Here is a 16,973-nt window from a genome sequence, read left to right on the forward strand (position 1 = left end):
TATGACTCCAAATTTAGACACGTTTTCAGCCCGATTAGAACCCCATTGACATTATTTAGGTATACATTTTAATATTTAAAGAAAAATCACACGCGTGTGAAGTGAGGGGCGCTCTTATCATCGTACATCATCCATTCATTGTCAATGGGAATTGAATCTTTGTGTAGGACAAAAATAGCCGATTTGCTCGTCCACATATGACGTAAATTCCCCAATTCATTGTCAATGGGAATTTAATGTTTGTGTAAGACGTACACATCTACACTAATAGCTGAATATAGGAGGGGCTAGCGCCCCTCAAGCGCCCCTCAAAAGGTTAAAACAAATAGTGGAGGTACTACTGCGACTACTACGACAGCAGTTTGTGAGATTAGCTCCCGGCACACAGACCAGAGCCATCAAATAGAAGAGTTACGACATTGAGGGGGCAGAAACCGAGCGCCCGAGCGCTGTTCATGCAGCCTGAAAACTGAGCCAAGCTGGAGTTGGAAATACATTGTTTTCAACGAGGGCGGCGCAAACAAGAGCTATTTTCAGCATGTGTGCAACATGACAACTGTCTTAAAGTATTGTTCAGTAACAACTAAAGTCTCTTTAATGTTTATGTTGTACTATTACTACAAAACAATTAAAAATATAGGGATTTAAGTTTTAAGATCATTAAAGCTGGGCTGTTGCCTGAGTCCAATGCATTTCTGCCTACTTCCGGGTCCAGGACTTGGACCAGTTGGTTGTCCCCACACTCAATGCGTAGTCTATGTATTGGACTGAAGCCCCATGAAGTGAACGCAGTTTGCGTAACTCTGTCTATATCTAAGGCTCTGACACAGACCAGCCCCTCTCATGCGGCTAAAAATGTTCATCGACTACCTGTTTTCCACTGACGAAAACGAAACTAAATGAAAACTAAGCTATGATGACTAAAACTAAGACTAAATATACTGACAATTTCGTCAACAAATAAAAACTAGACTAAAATGTTAGGAAGGGACTAGCAGACAAGAGATCCAGTATAAGTCATTTTACAATTAGTTGCATGCTGATCTACAAGCTCGCAGCGCGACGCGTTGTGGGCTTGTAGATCGGCTATTTTCAGCAAGTGAAAAAAACCAAACAGCCATTACGACGGCATCAAGGACCGCCAAAATACATTCTAGTCGACTAAATCAACCGTAGATTTAGTCGACTAAAATCTCATGACATTTAGTCGACTAAAACTAGACTAAACACTAAAACATTCTGGGTGACTAAAGCTAAATGTCTCTCGTTTCAAGAGACTATGACTGAAACTAAAATAAAAATGTGCTGCCAAAAACAACACTGGTCACAGCACAGTAGAGGAGGAGGAGGAGGAGGACCGATACCTGACGCCGCGGTGGGTGGTTTGCGTTGTGGATCGGCAGGTGGATCGGCCGACGGTGCCTCTCCGTTCTTCTCTCCGTCCTTGGTGCCTTCGGAGGCCTGTTCAGCGTCAATCACTGCTCCACGCCAACTGCACACAAGCCAGGAGGACACTTCCTCGGTTAAAACAGTTTGACCTGAGATCAGATTCTAAAAATGTCTTCTACATCCTGACAGTTTTCTGAAAAAGCTATGTTTCTATGTCAGTCGTTCTTCGATTTAAAAAAAAATTGCAGACCTACAAGCTCGTAGCGCGCCACTCGGTGGCGCGCTACGAGCTTGTAGATCTGCTATTTTTCAATAGCTAAAGCATAACATAATGCTAACACCAAAAGGGGTTCCCGCTCAAAATGGGTTAACCCATTTAGACCCTGAGAACGAGTCTACAAAAAGCCTTCTAAACCCCCGACAGTTTTCTGAAAAACCTCTATGTCTCTATATGTGTCAGTGGTTCTCAAACATTTTCAGGTCAAGGACCTCCAAAAATATATGGATTTGGCCGCCGACCCCCCCATCTGAAAATATGTTGTTCCAGGGACCCCCTCCCAGAAGCAAAGATTTGAGTTCAAAATGTTCGCTCTGTTCGGCCTGGGCCGTGGCTCAGCGGCCGGTAGCCCAAGTCTGGCAGTGTGCCGCGGGTTCGACTCCCGATCCCGACGGCCTTTACTGAATGTCCCCCCCCCCCCCCCCATCTCTCTGTCCCTCTATAAAAAATATAAAATAAAGGCGAAAGCTACAAAATAGCAGATAGTAGAAAAATAGCAGACCTACAAGTTCATAGCGCGGCACTCGGTGCCACGCTATGAGCTTGTAGATCTGCTATTTTTCAATAGCTAAAGTATAACATAATGCTTAAAACACCAAAAGGGGTTCCTGCCCAAAATGTGTTAATCCATCTTCTTCCCCTGCGTAATAGGCTACACCCGCTATTTGTTTCATGTGTTTAATTGGCCGTTTTTTCCGAAAAAACGGAAATCGACCCGTGCACTGGGCTGCAAGGGCTTCTGGGAAAATGAGTTCAATGCAAGTGAACGGTGGTTTTGACTGGGCTCTGCGAGCCCTTACGGCTTGTTGTTTTTCCGCGTCGCGACGGTGGATTATTTTTCGGTTCGACAACAAGCCATGGGACTATATTCAGGGGGATTTTCATGGATCAAAGGCGCAAATACTTCGGCGTATGCTCCAAAGGTAATTAAACAATCCCAGGCAGCCTCGCTATATGTCATATATTAATATAAAGCCCTCAAAGTGTTAACCCATTGAGACTTCAAAATTCTACAAATGACAACCCCAACAGTTTTCTGAGAAACATATGTTGGTAATCTATATGAGGGGTTCTCAAACGTTGTCATGTAAACATCACACTCGTGTGAAGTGAGGGGCGCTCTTATCATCATACATCACATTCTGTGCTCAGCCAATCAAATCATCACAAATGTCATTCTGGCCAATCACTTTTGGCGTCTTCACTTTTGAGGGGCGAGATTTATTGTTTCTAGTTCAATGTTTGTTTTAAAAAAAGCCATTGACAATGAAGGGAACATTTACGTCATATTGTCCTTCATTACATATTTCCTCTTTATTGTTAATGGCATTTAATGTTTGTGTTGGCACCGTTTGTTTTATATCACCATCACCTAATCAACATGAGTTAGATAGAATATATTAGCAGCCCTCACTTCACAGTTCACACGGGTGATCGGCCAATCAAATCATCGCCTTTGTGTTCACATTAACACAATCAGCGCCGGGATTTCTTTCAAAATAGAAGCTCGGGGTGCGGGGAAGATATGGCCGCTTTTACTCTGTAAAGCCCCCCCATTCCGTTCCGGACAAAAACCGAGAGACATATTTTGCTTGCTTACCTCGCTATCGTTACGATAAAATCGCTGAATAATCCCTCGCGTTCATATTTTGAAAGAGAGGCATGTCGGAAGTAAGAAATTAAGAGCTTAGTATATCCATATGGTCAAAACCACGGAGAGCTCCCTGTATTAGCAGATACGAGGCATTCTTTCTGATCCGTATACAGAGAAGTGAACGACAACGCACGTGCAAGGAGTATGGTGGCCTTGGAGGCCAACTCCAAAAAGAAAAAAGAAAAAAATTCAGAATATTTTTCTCTCGTTTGATATCAATGAAAATGCGCTAGGACGTGTGAAATAATAACCCGTCGGTTGGATTAGTTATGACGTTCCCACACGTCGTACAGTCTAAATGGGTTAACAGACAAAGCTGGGCATAGGAGGGGCTAGCGCCCCTCAAAAATGTTCAGACCTCGGGAATAAATACAAATATAAATGCACAACGCATCGCTTTTAGAGCTGTGCACAAAAAAAAAAAAGGTACTGTGCTCGCTTTTAGGGAATACTGTGAAATGTATATCTCACCTGATCACTCCACCTCCCTCTCCATGTTTCTTTCCCTCGGCTGCTCCCTTGTCCTCCTCCAGAGTTTCGGAGGTGTTGCCTTTCTTCTGCAGGCGATTCTGCAGGGCAGGCGGCCCTCGCTTGTGGGGCAATCTCTTCGGTTTCTACGAGGTGGTCAAATAAATGGTAAATGGTGCATTTATATAGCGCCTTTATCCAAGGCGCTTTACATAGATTGTGCATTACATTCACCCATCCACGCACACATTCATACACCGATTGCGGCGGAAGCCATGCAAGGTACCAACCAGCACATCGGGAGCAATTTGGGGTTCAGTGTCTTGCCCAAGGACACTTCGACATGTAGACAGGAGGAGCCGGGATTCGAACCGCCGACCCATGGATCATTGGACGACCTGCTCTACCTCTTGAGCCACAGTCGCCATTAGATTACAAAAGTGCAAGTGGCCTGGCATTTGAACCACTTTCAACTCGGTGTCCCTACTTTAGGCATGTCAATGTGTTAGTAGTTTTTCCAAATAATATATCATCATCATATCATCATACTATAATTAAGCCAATGTCTGTCTGAATGAATGAATGTGTGTCAGAAACACCGCCGTAGCTCCTCACTGCCTGCACCAATCGCTCCCACTTTTCACACAGGCATTGACCATAATAATATGGAGGTCTTAACGAAGCCCTTTTTCCCAATTTAACAAATTATAAATGAATAATGAATTTATTAGTGAATTAAAAACGCACCCAGGGCGCAGTACCCCCAGCGGCCACAAGGGGTTGGGGGCAATATCTCACAACGGGTAAGGGCTAGTTGAAATAATTGTGAATTACAGCCTATGTGGTTTAAGATTGGAATAAGGAACATACCGTATCAACATCTGAAGGAGCCTCGGGCAACAGAGGTGGGGCTTCTTTCTCGGGAGGCGGGCCTTCGTCTTTCTCAAGCTCAGGTAATGCACCGGGTATCGCAGGCCTCGGGCCGGGGTCATTTCCTCCACCTCCATCCTTGTCCAGTTCTGCCCCAGTATAGCCTGAATAGACATTCAGCAGGACAGAACAGTGTTTGAAAGGCTGTGATGCTTCTAAGGTGCGTTCAGACTTGAATTTAAATATTCGCCTCGGGTGCGTCACGTTTGTGCTGCGCCGGGTCGCGCCCTTTCGCGGCACTCGCGCAACTTCTCGTCTTTGCATTGACTTTGTATGTAGTCGCGCCGCTCAAAACCATCCAAGTCTGAACGCACCTTAACCCATTTTGGGGCGGGAACCCCTTTTGGTGTTTTAAACATTATGTTATAATTTAGCTATTGAAAAATAGCAGATCTACAAGCTCATAGCACGCCACCGAGTGGTGTGCTACGAGCTTGTAGGTCTGCTATTTTTGAAAAATTGTGAAAATATTTATTTCAGAAAACTGGAGGATTTAGAAGATTTCTTTTTAATTTCGAGGTCAGGCCTAAATGGGTTAAGACAAGTGTCAACAGTGGCAAACGACAAGAATAACTGCGTCAACGCTCTTGTCGTTTGAGAAGCCGTTATTTTTGGCAGTCAAGAGTTGTCTGAAGAGTGCAAAACAACAAGTCTCCAAGACAGCTTGATAAGACCATCAAATATATTCCGATATAAAACACAATTATGAAAATGCAGTAATGGGATGTTTGAAACATTGTTGCCTCACTGCCTTATGTTTACATTGTGATTCGCAGGACTTTCGGCTTAACCCGTTTTGACCTGAAATCAGATTCTAAAAATGTCTTCTACATCCTGACAGTTTTCTGAAAAAGCTATGTTTCTATGTCAGTCGTTCTTCGATTTTTCAAAAATAGCAGACCTACAAGCTCGTAGCGCGCCACTCAGTGGCGCTATGAGCTTGTAGATTTGCTATTTTTCAATAGCTAAAGCGTAACATAATGCTAACACCAAAAGGGGTTCCCGCCTAAAATGGCTTAAAGGAGAATTCCATGCTAGAAGGCTTTCTTACCTTTCTTTGTAGTCGTTACGTCCCCACCAAAGAGGTCCAGGTGTTTTTTTGTGCAAAAACTATTTCCCCTACCATAAGCCCTCAATGAATTGCATTGAATGGAATGGGAATTGAATGGGGCTATGGGGTGTTGTGCTAATTCGCTTATTTCCATCGAAATAAGTAGTAAAGTGCCGCTTGGGATATTATTTACATTATGAAGAGAGGATATATACAAAAAAATATATAATTTTGAGCGATGTAAATAAGCGAATTAGCACAACACCCCATAGCCCCATTAAATTCCCATTCAATTCAATGCAATTCATTTAGGGCTTATGGTAGGGGAAATAGCCAATAAGGAGCTTTTGCACAAAATAACACCTGGACCTCTTTGGTGGGGACGTAACGACTACAAAGAAAGGTAAGAAAGCCTTTTAGTATGGAATTCTCCTTTAACCGATTTTGGGCGGGAACCCCTTTTGGTGTTAGCATTATGTTATGCTTTAGCTATTGAAAAATAGCAGATCTACAAGCTCGTAGCGCGCCACCGAGTGGCGCGCTACGAGCTTGTAGGTCTGCTATTTTTGAAAAATAAGCTATGTTTCTGACACAGAAACATAGCTTTTTCAGAAGACATTTTTAGAATCTGATCTCAGGTCCAAATGGGTTAATTTGTGTTACAAGCCGAGTGATTGACAGTGGGTCCAGTCTGGACTCACTGACCGGCTGCCTTACCTCGGAGGTATTCCGTGACATTGGAGTGGGAAGAAACCCCACAGATCAGCAGGAGGACCACCGTGAACAGGATGAGGCTGCGCTGCAACCTCGACAGCTGCTTCCATTTCTGAAGTCACACAGTAACAAGCAAGCAGTCAACCGGGTTCATAGAATACACTGACACCACGCTAGACAGGAACGCCCAAAAACGTCACATCGGGTTTTAGCCTGGGGTAAGAATTTTCTATGGCTGCCAATGCAACTTGGTCCAATCCTTAAATCACATACGGACAAACATCTATGCCGATGCTATCTAACTTGCGGAGGGAGCGTGCCTTGTCCACGGGCAACAGATCTTTCAACGTATGGCATTGTAAATACGTTTGATAATCGCTACTCTGCTCAATATTGTTTTTAAAATGCCGCAAATTGCATTGCAGTAAACGAGAGCAAATTACAACTTCCCCCGGGGGTGGGTGGAGTCACAGTTTGAGGCGCTGAGTACGCCCCGTGGTGTCAGTGTATAGGGATGCTTGCTGTGGGTTCAAGTGGTTTACAAAAGTGTCCCTTTTGAGTTTTAATCCTATTTTGATTATCACGATAATATCATTAATCGCAATAATCTTTGCCACAATAATCGTGACATCTCATTTCCATATCATCCCATCCCTAATCAAAGGACCACTTCACCACTTTTCAACCTATATTCATATAATAGGTCCTCACTAATAATCATGATAAAATGACATCATCGATGGGGAATGCAAGCTAATAGAAACTGCAGGCTTTCTTGTCCTGACAAGTTGCAATGTGAAAGTGGAAGCTATCGTTCTCACGATAATACAAATCTAAACATGTGTGTAAAAAAATATCTGCCTAACAATGATGTCACTGGTGGACGGGTTTCTGAACTGCCCACAGCCGTCTTATGAGACACAGACTGAGTAGAAAAATTGTGCCATTTTATCATGATTATTAGTGAGGACCTATTATATGAAGAAGAAAAGTGGTGAAGTGGTCCTTTAAGGGTTACGACACATCAAGGTTCAAGGTTGTGTTAGGTACATGAGTAAAACTTATTTTAGCTGGGCTTCCTTCAGTCAATGCCAGTGGCGTGCACAGACATTTAGAGGGGCAGGTGCTCAAGTAAAAAAAGGGCACCTTGTGCAGCGCGTGGAACCGGCCGGTTGCCTTAACCTATTTTGGGCGGGGACCCCTTTTGGTGTTAGCATTATGTTATGCTTTAGCTATTGAAAAATAGCAGATCTACAAGCTCATAGCGCGCCACCGAGTGGCGCGCTATGAGCTTGTAGGTCTGCTATTTTTGAATTTTTTTCAAAAGGGCACATTGCCAAAAGGGCAGGGGGTGCTCTAGCACCCCCTAGTGTCTATCTGTGCACGCCACTGGTCAATGCATCAGCATAGCATAGGCAACAACAACAATAACACATTCTACTAAATCAACAGCGTTCCACACAACATCCTTCCCAGTTTCTTGCTTTAACCCATTTTGACCTGAGGCTGATTAAAAAAAATGTGTGGTGCTCAACCTTTTTCATGTCTAGGACCCCCAGAATTATTTGTAATTGGCTGCGGAGCCCCATCTGAAAATATGTAGTTCCAGGGACCCTCCCGGAAGCAAGGATTTGAGTTAAAAACGTTCTGAATGAATATATATTCAAAGATTTCCGTGGTGTCCGTCTGAAATGTCTTTATTAATTATATTAATTATTAACCCCTTGAGATGAACCATCTCGTTTCCAAAGGGGGCGTGTTCCGGTTTGTCTGGTTGATTATTGATTATTTTATTCCCGTTATGCTGCTGTAAGCTAACGCATCAATTTCCCTTCGGGGATAATAAAGTGCATAGACTCATCTCATGTGTGCGTGCAGTTGTATGTTTTGCAAGACCTAAAACTCTCTAAAAAAATGCACCACTGTCCGCTCAGCTCAGCTATAAGCAAACAAGCCGGCATCATTTCGATTTGTAATTAAAGCCTTTTCCCACAGTGCCGGGTTGCGAAAAGCCATTGATAGTCATACACAATGTTTTACCATATCACTTTACAGTGTGAATGGACTGGATAATTATGTCTCCATTGAACTGCCCATATCGATATAGCAACATCTGTGTCAGCTTTCTGCCTGATTCAAGAAAAGTTAGACACAATAAAAGGTTCCCAACTTCCTAGTTTTGCTTCAATATAGAAGAGCAGCCTAACTAACCTTTGACTGTACTGTATTACACTACCTGTCCTATATAATTTAGGCCTGCAGGCCGATTATAAAAACGCCTCTAAATCCTGACCTAGGTTTTCTTTTTTTTTACATTTTTGAATACTATACATACTGTACAGAACCCCAAAATGGGCTCCCGGCCTGAAGGGGTAAAACACCAAAAGGGGTTCCCGCCCCCGAGAATGGGTGTTTTAAAACCTGCTAAAAAAAAAGAATTCAATCAAGCAAACAAACAAGCTCATCGTCAGGCAGCACACCACTAGTTTCAGTGATCCAAGCATGACGGCACTCAAAACCATTCATGGCATGATTGTACTAGTATGCAACAAACCCCGTAGTGCGAAAAGTGGGTCATGCGAGCTGCTGTCTGCCAGTCAGTGTCATCTTCTAGCAGCAGGTCTATCAGGTTGTGTCAGTGTGTATACGAGGAAGTGGAGGAGGAACCAACCATGACCACAAATAATATAAGCCTATCATTTAACACATTCTGGACGGGAACCCCTGCAGGTGTTTTAAGCATTTATGTTATACCTTAGCTATTGAAAAATAGCAGATCTACAAGCTGCCGCGCTACGAGCTTGTAGATCTGCTATTTTTGAAAAATCATGAAAATGTGGTGCAAATCTTTGAATATAATATTCTTTCAGAGCGAACGTTTTTAACTCAAATCTTTGCTTCTGGGGTGGGGGGTTGTTGGGGGGGGTCCCTGGAACAACATATCTTGAGATTGGGGCCCGGGGGCCAATTACATTGGGGCAGCGTTGGCCTAAGGGTTAGAGAAGCGCCCTTGTTGCCGAAAGGTTGCCGATTCGATTCCCCGGACGGGCAGGAAAAATCTGGGTGGGGAAGTGATTGTCATCACTCACCCAACACCACTGAAGTGCCCTTGAGCAAGGCACTGAACCCCCAACTGCTCCCCTGGAGCTGCTTAGTGGCCAACAGTATAAGACTGTGGTTGTACTGGTCAGCTCCCAGGTTTTAATGTGTGTGTGTGCGCGAGCGTGTGTGTGTCTGTCTGTGTGTTTCTATGTGCAGGGCATTGCTGAAAATGAGCACCTGTGCTCAGCTACTTCCCTGGGTAAATAAAGGATGAAAAAAAAAAAAAAAAACATAATTCGGGGGGTCCTTGACATGAGATAGTTTGAGAACCACTGACATATAGAAACATAGGGTTTTTCTGAAAACGGTCATGATTTAGAAGACATTTGTAGACTCGTCCTCTCTGGCTAAATGGGTTAAAGCTTTACTTAAGGTTTCCGTACCCTCCAGCACGACTGCCTCCTCCACTGCTTGCCATTGTTGTAATTATTAGGGCTGGCTGGCTCGGCGAAGGTGACCGCTACATAGTCCTTCCTGGATGGTGGTGGTGGGTGCATGTCTCCGAGAGCCTGCCTGTCACACAAAATAACGCTCATTAAAGCATGCAGGCGAGGAGACAGACAAGGCGGCTTACAGACAGCAAAATAAGGCACCAGTGGTGATGGTGGAGCCATGCATTTCATAACAACAAAACGCCTGTGGTCTCCAAGGCTACAGTATGTATGCATGTCCAGACCAACTACAGTTACATTATAACCATATCCCCAACCATAGCAGTTTTTTTTTTTTAAACATTTATTTAACATTGCAGTCCGGCAGCCAAGATGGACGGGTGGGAAATTTGAGTCTTTTTATTGGCCTAAAATATTGTCTATATACATACATTCATGAATCCACTTGCTGACCGGCTGTTAGAATTGAGCAAAAAAAATGTATAGTGGTTTCTTGTGACCCTACCATTAACATCCTATGGCAGGCAAACATTTCAAAAATGTCAAACTTTCCTTTAAGTAGCATGTGACATGTCAAACTAGGGGGGTTTCATGATTCTGAATCCATTCCAAGCATTAGTTTTGCACAAAATACACTCCTTGGGCTAAAAACAGCCATAGCCACTTGCATCACATTTGTCATGGCGTCTAATGTCGTTTTTAGCCCAAGGAGTGTTTGCCTGGGCTTTTAATGAACTGTGCTGTCACTTTTTATTATTTATTTTATCAAAAGGGGGATCTGTATTTATATGCTCCTTTATCTTATTTTAGCCATTATATTCTCTGTTAAGTGCATTATTGCACTCCATTTGTTTTTATTCTGTAAAGCACTTTGAATTGCCTTCGTGTATCAAAGGTGCCATATTCATAATTCTTTTTTTTTAATGTTGCTGTATTGATCGATTGGAAGTTTTATTTCAGTATGCATAATGGGTAGGGTAGCCTACATTTCAAACGAAAGCCAATACAAGTCAATACAAAAACTGTTTGTGGACGAACCGTGCATTAAGCATTACGCTTATTTACAACAGGGTCCACCATTTTCAATTCATCAGAAAAGAAAACATCTAAACATCTGCCCCTCTGGGAGGTATAAACTAAAGTGACCTCATTCATTCATCATCAACAGGCTTTTTTTCCTCTCCTTCGGTCACGGATCCGTGGGTCTGATTTGAAGCAAACACATCAACAAATACGAGTCAACAACAACAATCGTGAAATCAAGTTTTTTTTTGCCATTTTTAAATGGCTTGTTTTACCTTTCACGCTAGTATCGAGCCTTTCGCACGTCTGCTCTGCTCTGACAGAAAAGTCCTCTCTCTGGCCGAGCGATAGGCCTCTCGTTCCCCGGCTCACAGCGTGACTACAGACCGAGGCATGGTGTGAGGCCTATATAAACACACACACACACACAACCGCTACTATATAAAAGTAACAGCTCGAGCTCTTCTTTCTGGGAGGACACATGGGAGACATTCCTCAATGGTAAAACATAATGTGTGTCGTTGTATTGGAATATCAATGTATAGCAGCATATCAAGCAGGGATCGCATCAAGAAAACGTTCGTATACCTTATGGCGATTTTTTTTTTTTTTTTTGACAGAATAGCAACAGTCTTATCACTCGTTGATGGTGTCCATTCACTTCAACCGTCAGCCAGTCCGTCCGCCGTAAGCCATATAAGCGATGCTGGAAACGGCACAATTGTGTGTTGTCATTTTGTAGATAGACCGTGTAAATATTACACTAATTATGACGAAAAAAAAATATCGAAATAAGTCCACTTGTGGCTTAATGGGGATGCAAGGCTGTTTATGTCCCGACTCCCGTGACATGTATGCTCAGTCTGTCTGAGTGTTGCTTGTAACTGACACACAGCTGGGTGGCTTGCTCGCTTACTACTGGCCCTGCCTCTATACGACAACAAATGCGTCTATGCCAGTGGTTCTCAACCAGTGGTCCGGGGACCACCAGTGGTCATTGAGGGGGTTCCAGGTGGTCTCCAGCTAAATTAACTTACATGCAATGCAAACACAAACTATTTACATTAGGTCATGGTGGACAGATCTCAAGAGTTAAATTATTGTTAAACATCTGCAATTACTTCATTTACAAGAAGTAGAATAATTGTTATTTTGATCGTTTGCCTGTTATCTCTCCTAATGGTACAAACATCAACACAGCGTCAGCATATGGAATTGTTGGACAATCCAACGATAACAAAATATTCTTATAGTTTTGGGTCTGAGAGGCTGCTAAATCTCATCAAATGGTGGTCCACCGTGGCTCAAATGCAGAATAAATGGATCTTGATATGAAAGGGTGGATGGTGGCAACAATACACCCCACTACTATGGGAATTGTGCACTCTGTATGCTGCATAAAAGCTTTCATATGGTTTTCATGCCATTTGATGGGAGCTTTTATACAATAATACATTTTAAATGAGTGCTTATACCCCCACCCCTTTCTGTCTTCTTTTGATGAATTGCTGCTACAGTGGAAATGTAAGTATATTACACCCCGACAGTGTGCCATGGTAAAGAGCTGGAGTCATATAATTTAATGTACAGTCCCTTCATTTATTTATTGATTAATTCTTGTGCAGCATCAGCAGGAAAGTACAAAACACTGAGAGAAAGGATCTTGTCAAGTAAAAAAGTCAAATACACAACTTGGGCTCAAGAGAGAAATGAACACCATTAGATACAAATACTTAAAGGTGTTGTATTAGTGATATCTTTGGTTAGAACAAGCGGTTGGTTAAAAAGTTTAAAGCTCTATATTCTGATAGATAGGCTAGTAGTACGTTTGCATCTTTGTTGTGTGTGTTCACCAATTTTATCAGGAGAGTTTGTTTGTTTTTATTTCATCACATCCAATTTCACTTATTTATCCTGTATGAACACGCATGCGAGCGTCGCGCCCGTCACAGACATGCGCACAGCAAGTTCAGTCAGGAAACTCGATCAGTGCAGTTGCTGCCGGCCGTTCATTCACCGTCTCCACACCATAGCGCAAAACGGTCTTAAGCTGCGCACTTCTTAAGCTGCGCGCAGCTTAAATTCCGAGTTTTTAGACAGCTGGTGGATGGAAAAGAAGCTCCACCTCCGCGGAAGACTTGAGCGGAGGAGAGCGTTTCCGGGAATCTGGCCGTTGCGCAAGTATTCGGCAGAGGTGGAGCTTAATTTCCATCCACCAGCTGTCTAAAAACTCAAGCTTTAAGCAGCGCGCAGCCGAGAACGTGCGCAGCTCTTTTGACCATGTGGCAGCACCTAGAGGGCCGCCTCAGCATCACGTTCTCATTCACATGATTAACTTCAACCAATCACACACTCATTCCATCTTCATACCGGCTATTTAAACTGGAAGTTTGCACTGCTCATCATGCTTGCTTGCTTTGTGCTGCTGCGCTGCTGTCTGCTTAAACCTTTGCTGCTCACCCTCCTCCACCCCAGCTACCACCTGTCGTTTTGGATCTGCCGTTTAGGTACGGGTGCGCTTGATCAGAGTACCTATAAAGCAGATCCAATTCATCGCCATGCAAACCATAATATATATTGCTCATTTTATATTCAATAAATATACATTTCATCCATTCATGAGTTGTCCCGACTGAAATAGTAATGATTACAGAATCCAAATATAGAGCTATTTAACAAATCAATGATCATATCAGTTACACCCCTTTTAAACAGGGAAGCTAAGGAAAGCTCTGGGCAAAATAGCCTAATAATATAATCCAATTGGAAGAATCTGTTGGATAGGACAACCTCATAATCATTTGTTTTAAAGATATTTTGGGCCTTTTTCTGACTTTATTGATACAGTATGGGTGGGGGGGGGGGGGGGGGGGGTGACACGCAACCAGGTCAGGATTGGGATTTGAACCAGCGACGCGCTGTCAGGCTGTCAGCACTAGCCTAGGTGAGGTTTTGCCAGATAGCTGTCAAAACATTATTGATAAAATGTACATGCAATGCAAACACAAAATGCAAACACAAAATCAACAAAAATAATATCTACAACAGCTGATCATCTTATGTATGTATTTAGGCTACTATTTACATTAGGTCATGGCGGACAGATGTTACACAAAGAAACTGTTGGTTTCTAACAGGCATGTAGGATAGTTATTACTTGGCGTTTAGTTCTGATCTTATATGCTTCTTGTTGAGGTTGTGTCGCACAGTGAGGTGTCCAAATAAGCACTGCTCGCCGCTATTTCGGGAAATGGGGGGAGCCCTTTGTATCCATAACTTTTGGTTACTCGTAATCTCAGTGATCTAGATTTTGACCTCAATATAGTTAGGCTATATACTCTGGAAACAAGTGTGAGCTCACAGGCTTAATATTGTGTCTTTGTGGAACAGTTATCTGCTTTCCTTTCCTTTTGAAAGAGAAAACCCTTTGCCAAGGGTGTCCCAAAATTGCACAATTGATTGCACAATTATTGATGTACTGTATTAAGTGCTCTGGATGTAGACCAAAGTGAAAAATGTAATCGAGTAGGGCAGCAACTATTGATTATTTCCATATCAAAGCGATTATCATATCAATTTTTCAAGTAATCTAATAATCTAGAAGCGTTTTTATTATCTTTTTTTTTTTTATATATATATATATATCTAATTTATATATATATATATATATATATATATATATATATATATATATATATATATATAAATATATCAATGAATTGACAGATTTGTCTAAATTGATAAGTCACATTAACCACTCACTGGTAAGCCTGTAGTCATACAACGGTGTCACGTAAAATAGCAGATCTACAAGCTCACAATGGAGTGGACCCTTCTCCATCGGGGTTGAACCGGTTCGGTTCTTTTCCCCCGCCTAATATTGGAATGTTTCCACTGAGAATTAATTGGTTCAGAAACCGTAAAAAAAAAAATGGAGAAAAAATAAAGTATCAGTTCTAGAACCAAAGTTCTTTTGGTGGAAAAGGGGCCAATGAGTGGAATGACCTCTTGCTTCCTTCTATGCACGAGGAGTCCAAGCTGCTTCTTTTCACCTGACAGGGGGGAGATTCCCCGGTTGGAAGGAACACGTTATTCCGACCAGTTCCTTTCCCCTCCATCAGGCGCCCCGGCTGGCCAGGGGGAGGTAGTTTAGACTTTAGAGACCAGGATTACTGCATGTTTTTTGTGAGGGTACCACTACCTACCCTAGGGGACACGGGGAGAACATGCAAACTCCACACAGAAAGGCCCTTTCGCCAACCCCACCTTGGGTATGGGCACTGATGACGCAGAGGAGAGAACACGCCCCCAGCGGGAATCGAACCCAGGACCTTCTAGCTGTGAGGCGACAGACTGTGGCGACAGACTGTGCCACCGTGCCACCTGAAAATGCATTTTAAAGGCGGGATACAAATGTTATCCGTTCAGATTAAACAAGTGGAATTGTAAGTGATGACAAAGAAATGAGCAGACACTACAAAAAAATAAGCTGGTAAATTACTACTTTCTCCTGATTGGCTGAAATGTTGTCACATATACTGTACCTGAACATGTATTTTCTGTTTCTTAGAGAGCTGGAGAGACAGGGAGGCCCATGTTACTGAACAAACAGTCTATAGCAATGATTACTATCAGAATATAGTGATTTAACCTTTTAACAAAAAACAATCACTTACCCTACCTTTAATGTTTATTTTATTTGAAAGTGAAATATCCCATTAAGCCTGATTTATACGTAGTTACACGCTGGCGTCGCTCGCTTGTATATTGGCTATTGCGTGACATGATACACAACCTAGTGTAACCGGGCTTCAGCTACTCTGTCTCCAATGTGGACACATTGCTGAGCTATACAGTACAACGGACTGACACTTTTCCACAGTGATATGGTTCAAGATTAACCTGAATAAAAGTTTGTTTTTTAAATGCCTAAAATGAAACACGCAACTAATTACATAAATAAGCACCGGTTTCAAACAATACAAATGCATGTAAACAAAATGTACACAAGTTAATTCATCTCAAGAACGTCACGTTCAAAATATCCTTGGTTCTTAAAAGGTGGACATTCAAACAGTCTGGTATCAAAACTTGCGAATCTTTGAGGATCTTTAGGCTCCTTGACACTCCTTCATTGAAAGCAGTGCCCATGTCCGTGGTCTTTCCTGAGAGTCACTGGTGGTCCACTCTCACCTAGCTGAAGCATACGGGCCCTATTGTGAAGCCAAACTCAAGTTCAAGTCCAAGTTCATGGTTGCCAAACACAGCTAGGTCCCTGAGGGGTAAAAGGGAGAGGTCTTCACTCTCAAACTGAAAGACGGATTCCCGAGGTCCAGATTCCAGCTCGTCTGCGGGCTGTGGGGGAAAGGGGTACAATATTGGAAATTGCACATAAAAAAAATTACACAAAAATAGGCCATTTACGAGTTCACAACACGATGGAATATGATGCGTTGTCAATCAGCTATTTTTGCAACTTTTGTGTGACACTGCAGTATGATTAAGGTCTTTCATGTTTTGCTAAAAAACATTTAGCAAAAAGTTGTAATATGGACTGGAGATATGAGTTTTCTGCCCGCCAGCAACGATATCTCTAGCCATTTGCACGCCCTTTCCACTCAGTACTCGCCCTTGTCCCAAGTTAATTTTCTTTTCCTGTTTGTTTGAGAAACATTAGTATTCATTATACTGACTTCATCCCTATACAGACTCCATCAACTCCATCAACCGACTCCCACAACTAAATATGGGCTAAAAATGAACGTTTTTTTAGCAGCCTAGGCTTAGATTAGAAGACAATTCTAAGATATTCAATTTCAATTCAATTCAACTTTATTAGCAGACTCAGGTCCATAGGGATACATACACGGGGTTAACATACAAGAGATACAACAGGCAATAAAAATCATAAAAGCATGTAAAACAAATACAAAACTTACATAACTTAACCCACACAGGTAGAACATACAGGCA

The 16,973-nt window shown here is 42.5% G+C and overlaps 2 protein-coding genes across 4 annotated transcripts in view; both read right to left on the reverse strand.

The window, feature by feature from the left end:
- The window catches only part of LOC306934689 (endoplasmic reticulum mannosyl-oligosaccharide 1,2-alpha-mannosidase-like), a 25,438-nt gene extending 13,555 nt beyond the window's left edge, over positions 1–11,883 (reverse strand). The window contains 6 exon segments of the mRNA XM_079517374.1: positions 1,365–1,492; positions 3,792–3,934; positions 4,659–4,822; positions 6,487–6,595; positions 9,969–10,098; positions 11,276–11,883. Of these exon segments, the coding sequence (XP_079373500.1) occupies positions 1,365–1,492; positions 3,792–3,934; positions 4,659–4,822; positions 6,487–6,595; positions 9,969–10,082 (658 nt within the window). The 5' untranslated portion in view covers positions 10,083–10,098; positions 11,276–11,883.
- Positions 11,884–15,703: 3,820 nt separating this feature from the next.
- The window catches only part of LOC306934678 (uncharacterized protein), a 190,021-nt gene continuing 188,751 nt past the window's right edge, over positions 15,704–16,973 (reverse strand). For all 3 annotated transcript variants that reach the window (XM_079517349.1, XM_079517350.1, XM_079517348.1), the window contains one exon: positions 15,704–16,355. In XM_079517349.1, coding sequence (XP_079373475.1) covers positions 16,194–16,355 — 162 coding nt within the window. In that variant the 3' untranslated portion in view covers positions 15,704–16,193. The remainder of the gene's footprint in view (positions 16,356–16,973) is intronic.

The sequence above is a fragment of the Electrona antarctica genome (assembly GCF_951216825.1).
Source record: "Electrona antarctica genome assembly, chromosome: 12".
NCBI classification, from domain to species: domain Eukaryota; kingdom Metazoa; phylum Chordata; class Actinopteri; order Myctophiformes; family Myctophidae; genus Electrona; species Electrona antarctica.